Raw genomic sequence first — 15,673 nt, forward strand, 5'->3', positions numbered from 1 at the left:
GTAGTGATGAAGATAAAAGTGCAATTTGCTGGATAATGGGGTAGTAACAGACAATTGCTAATTGAGAACTGAAGGAAAAAGGGTATAAAATAAATTCAATGAAAAAAAAAAAAACCTGAATCAATAAGAGAAAGGGGGACATTTAGGCAAAAGTTACTAGAATGAATGAGAAAGAGAAAAGGGATAAAAAAGAAAAATTGGAAGAAACTGTGCTATCAAAAGACAAAGAAAGCAAATTAAACCAGTATGATTTACTTTAGCAGAGACAGTAGGGGTAAATGAGAAGTGACTAAAAATAAAGCAGAGAACACACAGGTCACAAGAACGGAGGAAATGAAAAGCTGCACTCATAACCTTTAAACTTATGTTTAGAGACCTGTCATCTTGCAAGCTCGAAAGAAGTCAGAGGCACTAGATCACGAGTACTGCATATTTGAATGTGATCTGCAGAAGGTTAACCACATACCATTTCTCCATTCTTATTAAACACTTCAGTGAGAGAATCTCTACTATTTACACCACAAAGATGCTCTGGAGCATCATTCATGGCTGTTTGAGAATACTAGATTAAAGTAGTACCATTATCAAATAATATTTTGTCAACCAGTAAATCAAATCTAAATTTTAAGGCCTTATTTTTTATACTTTCTGTTTCTCTTCCTCTGGTTCATCGTGTGAAAAAAAACACCAACCATACAGCCCCAAAAAAGGACATGATAGGTTTTGCCACACTTTAATGGTGCTTTAATAAAAGCAAGTCAAAATAAGTACTCCAAGCAGCAAAAGTTTGTCTGCATTCTCCAAGAACTTAATGACTAGTCCTTTTAAAAAGATCTGTATCTTTTAACTTCTGAGAAAGTTAAAAGATAATAAAGGAAGAAATACTGGTCAATATTTAGGAAAGAAGAGAGAAGAAGTAGTATGAAAACAGATGTAATATCAGAATTTGGGGGTGAAAAAAAAAAAAAACCAAAACAAAACACCCAGCAACAGAGACAGGTAGCATACCTCTCTAAACATTTTAGTCAGAGTTTTAACCAGAAATATGTAAAGCAACATTTCTCAGTTTAAGAGCTGAATGTATATTACAAATGCAAGTCTGAAGAAAACACAGTGCTTGAATAGTTGAATATTTAGTCTCAGATGAACATGCACCCTTTTCCAATGAGGCAAAGCCAGATAATTATTTATATCTCCTATTCCAATGGCACTGTGACAACTAGGCATCCGTTTTCTGCCCAGTTCATTTTCCAATTGTTTTAACTAAATGGTACCAGAGGATCCTGGCACTTCCTCTTGACAGTAAGAACTAACTGTTATAAATTTCAAACACACTACTGTATATTATATATTTCTTTTAATTACATAGTCAAAGAAATGGAGGTTATTAACTTACCTAGTGCAGTCACACAAACCTGTGTGGTGTAGGACAAAATTCTAAGAACTCTAGAGTTTCTGCATGTGATTATTATTTAATCTTTATACAAGTCATAAATATATGTGTCCTAAAACCAGAAAGCCTCTAAACCTCAAAGGCAAAATTGACAATCTAACTCTTTCTTTGTATGGTTCTGTTTGAATCAAATCAGAGTTAGACATCCTGCTCCTAGTTAGGTGCCCTGTAGTCCTTAAGAACTTGGGGCTGGGGGATTATATCATAGATACTAGTTCTGTCTTACGATCTTCTAGCTGTTCACTTACAGCCATTCTTAGAGACAGAAAGACTCTCGGTCAGTATGACCAGTATGATCATTCTTACGTTCTTAAAATCAGTTTTGTAATTCAATCTGAGGCTGGCTACAAGCACAATAAAGAGAAAAAAAAAAAAGTGAATCGTTAAGAGGATCTTCACGTCTGACATCCTCAAGAATATGTTAGGAAAACAACTTTAAAAACTGACATTATCAAAGGTGAATTAGAATTAAATTGGACTTGGTAAGATAATACAAGAATTGTACCCAGCAAGGAAAATAATTGCAAATGGCGTGAAGATCTGAAATTATTTGCTCTCTTTTGATGAATGAATTCAGGGGAGGAACATCAGAACTCTTGACCAAGTATGTAACTGTACTTCCTGAAAACACAACTGAAGGAAGATGGATCAGAAAAAAGTAAATACAAACTTAGTTGACTAAGTTTTCAAAGATTAGAGATCAGACATTCTTAGGATGAACCCAGAAAGAAAACACCGAAATGGTAATGCCGCTTCCTACAGCTGTGATATCAAGAAGAGGGAGAAAAATTACTCTAGAGAGAAGAGGCTTTAGAGTTTAGTAAGTAAGTTTCTCAGAGAAAATTTTTTTGATGACACAGATAAGGCGATCTTTCATAACATTCAGATTTTTTTCTGTTTAAATCTCAATAGAGAGCATTAAAAAATGCCAGTAAAACAGAAAATTAAGGAATGTAATTAGTAAAAGAGAGAAAAGGAAGATCTTGAGATTACTCCTTTCAGTTTCCACAGTAGAGAAAACAACATGAAGCAGAAAAATGTTTATTAGGAAATTTCCTAGAAGGATTTAGTCTTTTTTTCTGAGTGTGTCAGTATAGCACAGCGATGCTCAAAGGTGCATGTCTAATGAAGGAGGGATCAGAGAAAAATCTTAGCATTATGGATAGCATAACCCAGAACAATTTGCCTTTGCCAAATTTCAGTCGTAAATATGCTGACTTTTCCCAAAGGTGTATATCACATGCTTATAGGGACATACATACGGTCATTTTCGGTATGACATGTTAACCTTAACAAACAAACAAACAAATCTAAACCATCATTTCATACTAGCTTATTCAGTTTAGCCATAAAGTAATAACATGTTCTATAAAGCTACAAAAAGCTGTTCAACATAATGTGCTGGTATGAAAAATAAAAGGGAAAAGAAGTAAAGGATGAAGTCACCACTCTCATAGCCAAAAAAAAAAAATCAATTCAGTGTATTCATACTCACAGTAAGTTTTGATTTCTATTGAAATTTTTGGCTGAATCATTACAATAAACAGTGGATGTAAATGCCATAGAAGAAATAGTTGACAATCAAAATACATGTTGTACCTTTGCATGTTGGGATTACTCCACTCCATGTGCCATTGCTAGTACAGGTGCGAATTAAAGAGCTATTTGATTCCATTGTATAACCAGGTTGGCACATATAAGTAACATTTTGTCCAACCACATAATCATCACCGTATCTCATGCCATTGGCTGGGACTCCTGGATCTCCACAACTGATAACTGCAAGTAAACAGTTGAGGAACAGTTTTTAAAACCTAAATGTGATTAATTTATATGTGAGGGGAAAGTCATAGGGAAAAACTAGGAATTTACTGGGGAAAAAAGGAAAAGGAAAAAGTATCATAAATCTTATTTCCATCAAGAGAAGACAAACACGTGTCATCTGAATTAGTTGCCAGACACAACATGTGGAACTGTATAAGAGTTACATTTGGAGAACATCAATACATCTGTTCAACAGTGGAAGTAATGGACTGTACGATTTTGATCAGTAAAGTTTCAAGATTACAAAATTTTTAGAAAGCAAGAAATAATCCATATATTACTATCACCCTTTAATACCCTCAAATCAGTTCAGAACTTCATTATTAAAGAAGTAGATATCTACTGTTTAGTTTATTTTTCCATGGGTACATCCTGAAATGAAACACAGTTTGGAAAATTTAAGATATACGTCTCTGAAAAACTCCCACTTTGTAAACACTCACATGATTACTATGTACATAAAGAGATTAGAATGTTCAGATGAGAATGTTCGGATCAATTCCCAGACACAGGCCATGGCTTATGACAAAATTAGGCCTACAGTACTTTAGTGACTGGGAATGGTTGTAAAACCTCTTGTGTCTTCTAGTGTCAGGACATAATTTAATCTCTTAATGAGATTAAATATTCATAAAGAGTTAATAACTAATTATGATTCTTTATAATTTTCAATAATGATCAACATTATAATTTGAGAAAAATGTTAAAATGGATAAGTTTGTAGTGTATTCTGAACTAGGTCCTTTGAACCAAGCAATAGGAGAACTGAGAAACCGAGGTACACAGCATGCCTGCTCTATAGTTGTTCATAGTCCGAGTGAGCAGTTTCATGCATCAAATCTTAAAAAAAAAAAAAAACAAACCTCACACACAATTGCTGCCTAGGATACAGAAAGGGCTATAAAACATACCACAGAGTTATCAAGGTTAGTCTAAAGGAAGCTAGTGTAGTGATAAAGAAAATTGGAGATCAGTTCTATTTACTATTTTACCTAGTAACACAGTAATTTTATTTTTTTTTCCTAAAAACTTAAAAAGATATAGATTTTTCTTTGTCATTCTTAAAAATAAATATACAGCTGTGAAAGACAGAACTGTTTATTATAGTTACATGAGTATATTCAAATATATTCAAATTCTACCTTTCTTTATTTGACATGTTACATTTACTATTCTTAATGTTGCAAATTCAACTAAAAAAATCCTTACTATTTTTACAGGTATACTATTGTTTTGACTGGATTACAACATATTCTTTTTTTTTCCCTAATCTTTGTTTCACCTCTTTAGATTTTCCTGTATGAAGAAAATTTCAAAACATTGCATTACGCATTTAAGAACATGCAAACATCATACATCATATATCACAGAATCATAGAATCTTAAGGTTGGAATACACCTCCAAGATCATTAAGTACTACTGTCAACGCAACACCACCATGCCTACTAAATCATGTCCTGGAGTGCAACATGTACACATTCTTTGAACAGCTCCAGGGATGGTGACTCTATCACTTCCTTAGGCAGCCTGTTCCAGTGCCTGATCACTCTTTCAGTAAATCAGTGTTTCCTAATATCCAATATAAACCTCCCCTGCCACAACCTGAGGCCATTTCCTCTCGTCCTATCACAAGTTACTTGGGAAAAGAGACCAACACCCACCTCCCTACAACCTCCTTTCAGGTAGTTGTAAAGAGCAATAAGGTCTCCCCTCAACCTCCTCTTCTCCAGACTAAACAATCCCAGTACCCTCAGCTGCTCCTCAGAAGACCTGTGTTCCATATTCTTCACTAGTTTCATTGCACTTCTCTGGACATGCTCCAGCAACTTGGAGACATCCTTCTTGTACCGAGGGACCCAAAACTGAACACAGTATTCAAGGTGCAGCCTCACTAGTGTTGAGTACAGGGGCACAATCACTTCCCTACTCCTGCTGGCCACATTGTTCCTGATACAAGCCAGAATGCTGTTGGCCTTCTTGGCCACCTGGGCACACTGCTAACTCATGTTCAGCTGGCTGTTAGGCAGCACCCCTGGGCCCCTTTCTGCCAGGCAGCTTTCCAGCCACTCTTCCCCAAGCCTGTAGTGTTGCATAGGGCTGTTTTGACCCAGGTTCAGGACCCGACACTTGGCCCTGCTGAACCTCATACAACTCACCTTGGCTCATCAATCCAGCCTGTCCAGATACCTCTGTAGTGCCTTCCTACCCTCAAGCAGATTGACACTCCCACCCAGTTTGGTGTCATCTGCAAACTTACTGAGGGTGCACTCAATCCCCTCATCCAGATCATTGACAAAGATATTAAACAGAACTGGCCCCAGTACTGAGCCCTGGGGAACACCGCTTGTGACTGGCTGCCAACTGGATTTAACTCCATTCACCATAACTCTCTGGGCTCAACCATCCAGCCAGTTTTTAACCCATCACAGAGTACACCTGTCCAAGCCATGAGCCACCAGTTTCTCTAGAAAATTGCTGTGGGAGACAGTATCAAAGGCTTTGCTAAAGTCCAGGTAGATAACATCCACAGCCTTCCTGTCATCTCTGAGGCGGGTCACCTGGTCGTAGAAGGAGATCAGGTTGGTCAAGCAGGACCTGCCCTTCATGAACCCATGCTGGCTGGGCCTGATCCTCTGGTTGTCCTGCACATGCATGGTGAGCGCACTCAAGATGAACCACTCCATAATCTTCCCCAGCACTGAGGTCAGGCTGATAGATCTGTAGTTCCCTGGAATCTCCTTTTGGCCCTTCTTGTAGATAAGCATCACATTGGCAAGGCTCCAGTCATCTGGAACCTCCCCTGTTAACCAGGACTGCTGATAGACGATGGACAGTGGTTTGGCAAGCTCCTCTGTCAGCTAACTCAGTACTCTCGGGTGGATCCTATCTGGCCCCATAGACCTGTACATGTCCAGCTGGTGTAGCAGGTCATTAACTGCTTCCTTCTGGATTGTGAGGGTTTCGTTCCACCCTCTGTCCTTGTCTTCCAACTGCTTCCATATGATCAAGTAGCTCCACAAACTACTCATTTATTTTATACTGTGGAAAACTATTTTTGTTGTTTATTTAAATCTCACTAAAGTAATTTTCTCACCTTTTTCAGTCACCTCCCTTACAATTCCATTTCTTTCTTTCGGTCATTAATAAAAACTTTCAGCTACTTCCACCTTTACTGTTACTGTAATGATTGTAGCCTTTCCTGCTACTGACACTTTAACATTGGTCTGCTAACTAGCTATTTATCTAATATTGTCCATTAACACTTGTTAATTATCTGTTAGCAATTTAAAATCGATATATTGTCGTAAAAGAGAACATAGCAGGTTAAATATGACAACATTTAATATATTTTTATTTTATATTTAGATGTGCTAGGGAACAAAATAATTAAAGAACTAAAGAATTAAAGCTCCGTAGAAAGGGACACAGATTGCACACAGCTCTGAGTAACCTGTCCTAGCTAATGTTTTCATGAGCAGATGAGTTGGACTAGGTAATCTCCAGAGGTGACTTCTGACCTCAGCCATTCTGTGATACTATAAAATGCCTCTCCATTTCTGGGTATTTTAGAGCTGCTGCTAGTACCTGTTTCAGCTCAGACACAAGTTGTAGCACCTAGTAGTGGTTATGCCTCCCTTTAGGAATTAGTTAATAGTCAGCAATGACCAAAAAAGGCAGAAATGAGTCAGGTTGAGATTCTCAGAGTTCATATCTTTTTTGGTAAGATTTTCATTCAACCATTATTTTCATATTTTGACCACTTCAGGGGATATCTAAAAAACCCTAAATAACATTACGACTAGAAAAAACACCTAAGGAGATATACTTTTAAGATATGTAATCATAACAAGGAGAGAACTGTGTATTAGGAATGTCAATAAACGTACTGTGTAACAAAGTTAAAATACTTCTATACTAATCAAATCAATAATATTTTTTTCTATTACATATAATCTTCACAATGTCCTTCTTTGTTTTATTAAGATACATTCTCTGTTACGACATTTTTCCAGGATTTAAGCAAAATTACCAAGTTTCTACCTGCATAGTGTTTTTTGAGAAGACTATTCTAGCACATACGTCAGCCAAATGTCATTCTATAATACAAGAAAAAAAATATAGATGCAGCTACCATCACAAAAGACCTTTATCCTTGGTACAATTAATCTGGTTCTCATTATAACTTGGAAAATAATAAATAAACAAAACCACAGGGCTCTCTCACAGGTTTTGTGACTGCAAAAGCAGTTGTTCATATGCTTACCACTAAAGATGGACTTAAAAATAACACCAGAAAGAGAAGTTTTGTTTATCATCTTACTTTTGGCCTCTACTGGGTTGCTATAAGTGTATAAAGTAGTGAACACCAGGAAAACGAACATACTAGTTCAAAATTTAAGCAGCAGTTTGCTATACCTCTGATGAGGATATGTTTCCTCAAAATGATAGGCAGTCTCATGTGTCACATAAATGTAAAATTTTCGTAATTGTTGCTAAAAGATGAACCAGGACATGTAATCAAGCAGGAAGAGACGGGTTTGAAAATATACAGTTGCAAAATGTGTATTATGAATGTGAGAGAAGCTGAAATATCTTCTGTTAGCTGAGTAACCAAAGCAAGTATAAGTTTAATGATCAGGCCAAACAGATGTTATCTGAGAGCAGGACAACAGTTTTGACCTCACAGTCACTACAAAAAGAATTCTCAAGAGTTCATTTCAAGGTTGGTTTTTTTTTCTGCCCAAACATCAAATATTATACTGTTAAGTTTTCATGATTAAGAAATGCAATTAAAGGAATAATGTCTGAATATGACATACCACAAAACATAAACAAGATTAAAAAAATATACTAGGAAAGAATTAAAGCAGGTAGCTCATGTAACCATACAAGTCCCTTAACCTGTAACAGCAGTCTACATATTGTACTATATCACATCTGTCTTTTAAAAAAAATAATATTATCCATTTTCTCATAGAAATGTATTTTTAAAAAGTATTTCATATACAAAATTATGCATGAAGTAGTGCAAGAAAGAACTGAAGGCTTGATTTACTTGCAATCAACTTCTGTATTTTACTTTACTGTCTTTCAGAGGAGAGGAAAACAAAGACTCTTCATTAAAGATATGTCTTACTTGTGCAGTTTGGCAATAATCCAGACCATGTTCCATTGGCAGTGCATTGTCTTACAGATGATCCAGAAAGTATGTATCCTTCCATGCATGAATAAATTACTGAATTAGAGAATGTAGTCCCATCAATTCGAAATACTTTTCCATTAGCAGTTGTTCCCGGATTACCACACTGCACAGCTATAAAGCAAAATGTTAAATATTTTCAAAATGTCGTAAGGATAATTTATGAAATAATAATGTCTAAAGATGATCCTACTGCGAGAAGTGTAGAAATCCGTGCTGCTGTCCTAAAAAAATGTAAGTTTCATTACCTACTGATAAGTCATGCTGTACAGTAGATAGTGGTTTGCATGAATTATTTGTTTTTAACCTTTTGTATGTAAAGATACACAGCCTACAAATTTAAAATTTAAATCTGCAATAAGGAAAGCTAGTTTAACTGCAAAGACAAACTCCCTATTACAAGAAAATGCCTGATCTGGAATTATTACTGTAGATTTAATTTGACTCTATAGCACGTATGTATTTATAACATCACCAAAGCACATTTCCTACCTAATTCAAAGCACAAGATAGAATCAAACTATTATTTCAGAGACAAGCATAAGCCTGATGTTTCCCAGTTCTTCAACGCCCAACTTTGAAATTTAAATGTGTATTTCTTACGTGGTTTTATATATATTCATCTAATTTATATGACCTAAACTAGAACAATATAGTTGAGTATGCATTACAGACATCTATGTATGTATCTGTGAACCAAATTAATAATTTCAAGAGATTTTCAGGGGCAGAAATAACACCAAAATATCTTAAAATGTAAAAGGGATAATTCACTTCTGTAACAGACAGAATCAAAGAAGAACAGCAGAAAGTTCAGTTTGGCTAAGCATATCCCTTCAGATACCAACATACAAACACACACACACATATATATTTATGTTGTGTCAGGATGGCAATCGTTCAGCAGAAAGGATATTGCAAAACCAGCTTGTGAAATAAGTTTTTAAAATGAGATTACTATTTCATACAGGTAATGTAGTCAACAGTGATAAAGTGGATACTAAGAGTACAGGTTCTGAAATTATTTTCTGTTTTTCAGGAAGGTTTACTTTGAAGAAGAATCTGTTGGGAATTACTTCCTATTTTTGAATCAAGATAATTAAGGTAATAAATGATACTCCATAAATATCCTGTTACAGCTTTCTTTTACAATAACACATCTAGCTTGAAATTTCTAGAATTATTTTTTCCAAATAAACTTGTTTCAGCATTTCCTTTTCTATTGAAAAATAATAATAATGTCCACAGTATTAGTAATTAATTTTTTAAGGCAATAATTGATGACATAGGTGTATGTAACAAGATTCTGAGATGTACATATTTCTAAAACTCAGCTCTTTTCTCTGAAATTCAGATGTCTAATGGTTGTAATTAAAGATCAGGTGATGTGAGCTTTTTAAAGGGAAAAATCTTTCAGAAAAAAAAAAAAAAGAGTTCTAGTAGCCTTATCTATTTCTTCTTCTTTTTTGTTTTTGTACTGGATAACACATATAAAGTTCATTATACTTTTTTTTTTTTTTCTAAACTTTGAACACACGCGACTTCATGGGTGCCAGGAACTGATTTCAAACTTGTCATGTGATGCCAAGCCATTGCTCTGGTGTAACAACTTACTCAAGAAAAATATAATCATCAGTTCAAAATATACTTTATACGATTTACCACACAAAACTGGCAACGTAAAATTGGTTTTCTGATTAGCATTTTTAACAAGATAGTTTAAAAAATTACTGGATCTTCTGTGATTTACCTTTGCACTCAGGTTGTCTTCCTGTCCAACTTCCATTTGCCATACATGTTCTTTCTTCTGAGCCATGGAGGATATATCCAATATCACAGCTGAAATGTACCGTGCTTTTAATTTTAAAATTGTTTTCTTCTCTAGACCCATGACCTGGGATACCTGGATCACCACAAGAACCAGCTGTATCCCCTAGAATTTGAAATACAAAGATTATAATAAGTATGAAATATTATTATGATACTGCATTTAAAATATATGTTTCTATGTATTTACAAATAAATTTATATTTATATTTTATAGACATAAATATATACCTCCATGGGAGTGAATCCCTGTAATTACAAAATTACTTGATTCTCAAATAATTTCTTTTTACTTATATAAGTACGGAACAGAAATTATAATTATCTCAAGATTCCTCTTAGACTATGCTAAACTTCTAGTAACAAAATCATAAAACAAGAATAGGGAAACAAAAAGCTGCAAAACCTCGGTCATTTCTTATTTAAATTAAGGAATTTGGAGGAAAACAAAGATCCTGATTAGAAAGATAATTTTCTTGTTTGCTTATAACAAGTGTTCATAAAATACTTCACATTTTTATGGTATCATCAGAGTTGTAACAGTTTTACTGTTGAATGAAAGCTCTAGTCAACAGTTTTATGTACATCTGACGTGAAGCCTTTCCCTGAGTTATAAAAATGTTGAAAGTTCACTTCAAGACTGCCTGATAGCTAAAATCTTCCTCAACTAGAAATGTTTAAGGAAATTCTAAGATAGAGGGTTAATGTTTTCTACTATCTGTTATATGTCACTGTTAAAATAATCAACATAGTGATAATAATAAAACAATATCTAACGTCATACATCTAAATCTTCATTTATATTGAGAACTTTTAGGAAGCTTTGAGTAACACTATTTGCACAACAGGTCAGTTGTTTAAGTCTTTTAACAAGTGTTAAGAACTGTTTTATATTTTTAAAGGTCTTTAAGCTACTCTTCTGTGTAATATGAGATGAGGGTATATTGTATTAATGATTTTCAACACAAAATATTTTAATTCTATAATTCTTGGAGCTGCACTCTTCAAGTTTCCACCCACGGATATTCAGCTTATAGTTTTGTGTGACAACTTGCAAACAAACTGAACAGTTTTCTACACAAAAAAAAAAATAATTCAAACATCATAATATTTTTTGAGAGTATATCTGCATTATATTGTATTTAGTTACACTAATGTAAGTAAAGAAGAAATATTTGAAGAATCAGCTAGAAAGCTTTAATTCAGCTATGGAAGAACATCATATTACAACTCCACATTAGAGAGAATTATAGTAAAAGATTTGTACAAATGATGTAAAGAATGTTTTTAGTAGAAGAGATATAATTTTCTAGCATTTATCTAAGCTTAAATAGCAGTCATAAGATAAGTTCTTGCACAAAAGAAGTAAAAAAAATTGTCTGCTCCAAGTACCCAGAAGACAAAAAGTGACAAACTCACTATTTACGGACTCTATGGAAACTTAGGACCCTGGAGTTGCAGAGAAAAACAGATCTTCCCTTTCCTTTGTTGGCACTGTATGTGTGTAAACTATCCTGCTGGAGTGACTGGTTGGACATATCATTTTACTAACAAAAGCGTGTACAGAACTGAATAGAGAAAAGAAGTAGAACTCGCTTACTTTGCTTTGGGAATTATGGTGTACGAGCAAATGCTTGTTGTAGCCTGACACATCCAAGAAGCTGACCATATTTTGGTCACTTATTGTTCTCGTTTTGTTAGTGAGGGGGGGCCTAAGGTGGTAGCTTCTGTAGGAAACTGCTAGAAGTCGCTCCCCTTTGTTCAGTGGACTCGGCCGGGCCTAGGGCGGACCCGCTGCTGGCCAACGCCGAGCCAATTGGTAGCAGAATGTCCCGTGATAACGCCTCTGCGATAATGTATTTAAGTAGGGGAAAACAGGAGAGAGAGACGAGAAGATGTGAAGAAGCTGAGCAGGGGCAGAGGCGCAGAGGGGGAGGCGCAGGCCTCATGGGCCTTGCAGGCCTCACCCTCTGGCCTCTCGCCAGGCAGCCGACTGGGCCCGACTCAGTCCAGCCCGGCTGCAAGAAGTGGAGAGGAGATGAGAAGTGAATGAGATGTAAAAAGGATCCTGAGAGACATCTACCAGCCTGTTGTGAGGAACGGCTGCAGACGCCAAGGTCAGTTCAGAAGGAGAGGGAGGAGTAATGTGGCTCCTGGCCAAGATTCCCCTGCAGCCTGTGGTGACGACCATGGTGGAGCAGGTTGTCCCCCTGCAGCCCATGGAGGTCCACGGAGGAGCAGAGATCCACTTGGAGCCCGTGAAGGACCCCGTACTGGGGGAGGTGGATGCCTGAAGGCAGCTGTGGCCCGTGGAGGGCCCGCTGGGACAGCTGTTCTGGAGAGACTGAACTCCGTGGAAGAGATCACCCACGCCGGAGCAGTTCCACAAAGGACTGTGGCCCGTGGGAGGGACCCCACGCTGGAGCAGGGGAGGAATGTGAGGAGTTCTTCCCCCGACCATGAAGAAGCGGCGTGAAACAACGTATGATGAACTGACCGCAACCCCCATTCCCTCTTCCCCCCTGTGCCGCTCAGGAGGGGAAGGTAGTAGAGATAATGGATCACCCACGCCGGAGCAGTTCCACAAAGGACTGTGGCCCATGGGAGGGACCCCACGCTGGAGCAGGGGAGGAATGTGAGGAGTTCTTCCCCCGACCATGAAGAAGCGGCGTGAAACAACGTATGATGAACTGACCGCAACCCCCATTCCCTCTTCCCCCCTGTGCCGCTCAGGAGGGGAAGGTAGTAGAGATAATGTTAAGCTTGGGAAGAGGGAGGGGTGGGGGGAGGTTATCTTGTTTTCGGTCTCATTCTCTTGCTGTTTGTAGTAATAAATGAATAGTTTTCCCCATGTTTTGCCCATGACGGTAACTTTAAGGATTTCTCCCTGTCCTTATCTCAAACCTCGAGCCGTTTTTCCTTATATTTTGTCTCCCTGTTCTCTCGGAAGGTGGGGGGAGTGAGAGAGAGACTGCGTAGTCTGGTCCGATCGGGGCTGAACTACGACACTTATGAAGGTAGTTCATGTGCCAATCTGTAGCTTTTTAGGTCATGCTTTCTACTTTTTATTTCCTTTCATATAGGACATACTTCCTTTCCTCCTCACAAACTTATTTAAAAATAATGTAAGTAAGCACCTCATAGGAGCTGATCTGCACAATTCCTATATGCTTGTGGAAAAGAGAATGCAGCTATGGAGCCTCATTCTGAAGGCATATCTGGAGGGTCACAGAAAAGAGCAGAATTTTGCTTGGAAATGCAAAAGAGGAGAAATCTGGCAACTCATACTACCTATCCAACCTCTTGATGAAGCAGCTAATTATGAACCACTCTCAGTTATTCAGGAGCCAATTTTATCATTAATTAAGTTAACCAAGCTTAAACTGACACCTTTCACTTGAGAACAAGCAAACAAACTAATATAGTAATGCCTAGTACATTGTGAACTTTTATAGCATGTATGTGCAAAAAGTATATAGTCCTATGTATTTTAATGCTATCATAAACAGCAAATTAACTCAAGAAAGTATAAGAGCTAACTGACTGTCTCATTCAAAATCACAGACTCAGAAGTTTAGGCTCTTCTCAGTACAGGAGCCCGGCAGCCCTGTTTAAAAATAAATTACAAATAGTTCCAAAATATATTATGAAAAATAATTTTATAAGCTTCCAAAATACTTCATGTCCAAGCTACTTACCTGACTTAACATCGTTCTAGTTTTAAAATAGTCTGCTACATATTTTTACAATAATTAAAAAATTTTCTTAATCAAGATTTTTTTTTTGTTATTTTGGGAATCCATTACATTTTCCAGCATTTTTTATCTAGACTATGAAGAAGTTGGGGTAGAGCCTATTAATTATTCTATACTTGAAAAATATTTACAATAACAGCTCAGTTTTCAGCAAGTTACTTGTCATTATGCCTAAAATAACTTTACAATGAAAAAATGAAAGTAGGCCTTTATATATGCCAAGTATAAATTACACATTCCTATTGTAAATGAAATGATGTGTTCTTTCCTAAGGCCTAATTATTACCGGGAATTATTACTCTTTTAATCTTAGGGAGGTTAACCACCAGCTCTTTTGACTGATGGTTACCGAAATAATTTTTCTAAATGAGTAATCACATCAGGAAGTGACAGTGATAGAATCAATGATATCATAACAGAACATATTTTTATTACCTCATGCAGAGATCCAAGTAAGTGATTTTCACAGTTACAAGCCATCCTTCACCCACATGTGTAATAAATACTCAGTTGGCATTTAATTTTAATGAAAATAATGGTATTTACACCACTTAAGTAAGTATACAACCATTGCTGCACTTATGAGGAATTCTAAGTTGCTGCAAATTTCTGATTCCAGCTGATATGTGCATGATGATTTAAAACTGTGTTTCTGAATGCCTATAGACATCAATGGCACATGACAATTCCTTCTAGCTCTAGAATGTGAACCATAAAGTGCCATGTAAAAAAAAGGAACCTGTCTTAGGGATGATGTGACAAAATTTGGTTACCTTATGTTTGCTGACATAGCATTTTCTGTTCATAATTCTTCTCCATATACGAAAAGGACAAGCATGCTGTACCTTTTGTCATTTGAACATTCTATATTATTTATTATTAATATCATCATCAAAAAATATAAATGTAAGGTTTTAGTATACATTAGAAATTAAGAAATCAAGTTATCAAGGCTAATAATTAATGATTTCACATATTTTTAGATACAAAATAGAGAAATTCCATATGGCAATCTGTAAACTATTTTAAAATAAGAAAGCATTTCAGATACACACTTTAAAAACAAAATCTCAAATTGTCCTAAACTAGAATTATAGTTTGGTACAGTACACCTAAAGAAAGTACCAGTTTATATTCTGTCACAATTTGATTCACTATGATCCACATTTGAATCTCTGTCAAAGCAATGTTTGTTCATGTATTGAGAAAAACATGTTAGATATGATTAAAGTTTCCTATCTGCCCGTACAAAATTTGTCATCGGGAAAAAAAAATATTTTCATATTTTCATATGCATCACTTACAAACGCTTATCCCAAGATATTTTAACACTTCTTTAATTTAATAGCAGAATTATTGTAAGTGTTATTTTCAGTACAGTTTTTTAATATATTTTCGTGTGCATTTTTAGGCTTTCTATTTGTATTCCTTGATATTTTTGTCTATTTCTTTAATTTATTTAAAATTCACAAATGAGAAAATCTTTTTTCTTTTTTTTTGTTTATGAAGACTGTGGAAAACTACAATAAGTAGTCTTAGATTTTATCTAAACAGGATTTTTCCCCCAGACAAATATACGTACATATTAGTTGTAAAGAAATTTTTTATGAACC

The 15,673-nt window shown here is 35.9% G+C and overlaps 1 protein-coding gene across 4 annotated transcripts in view; it reads right to left on the bottom strand.

The window, feature by feature from the left end:
- CSMD3 (CUB and Sushi multiple domains 3) overlaps positions 1-15,673 on the bottom strand; it is a 743,929-nt gene that overhangs the window by 38,810 nt on the left and 689,446 nt on the right. For all 4 annotated transcript variants that reach the window (XM_086741185.1, XM_086741184.1, XM_086741183.1 and 1 more), the window contains 3 exons: positions 10,229-10,411; positions 8,416-8,592; positions 3,053-3,232 (listed from right to left, as the gene is read on the bottom strand). In XM_086741185.1, coding sequence (XP_086597311.1) covers positions 3,053-3,232; positions 8,416-8,592; positions 10,229-10,411 — 540 coding nt within the window. The remainder of the gene's footprint in view (positions 1-3,052; positions 3,233-8,415; positions 8,593-10,228; positions 10,412-15,673) is intronic.

Source organism: Chlamydotis macqueenii, chromosome 2 (assembly GCF_036417535.1).
Source record: "Chlamydotis macqueenii isolate bChlMac1 chromosome 2, bChlMac1.mat, whole genome shotgun sequence".
In the NCBI taxonomy this organism is placed as follows: domain Eukaryota; kingdom Metazoa; phylum Chordata; class Aves; order Otidiformes; family Otididae; genus Chlamydotis; species Chlamydotis macqueenii.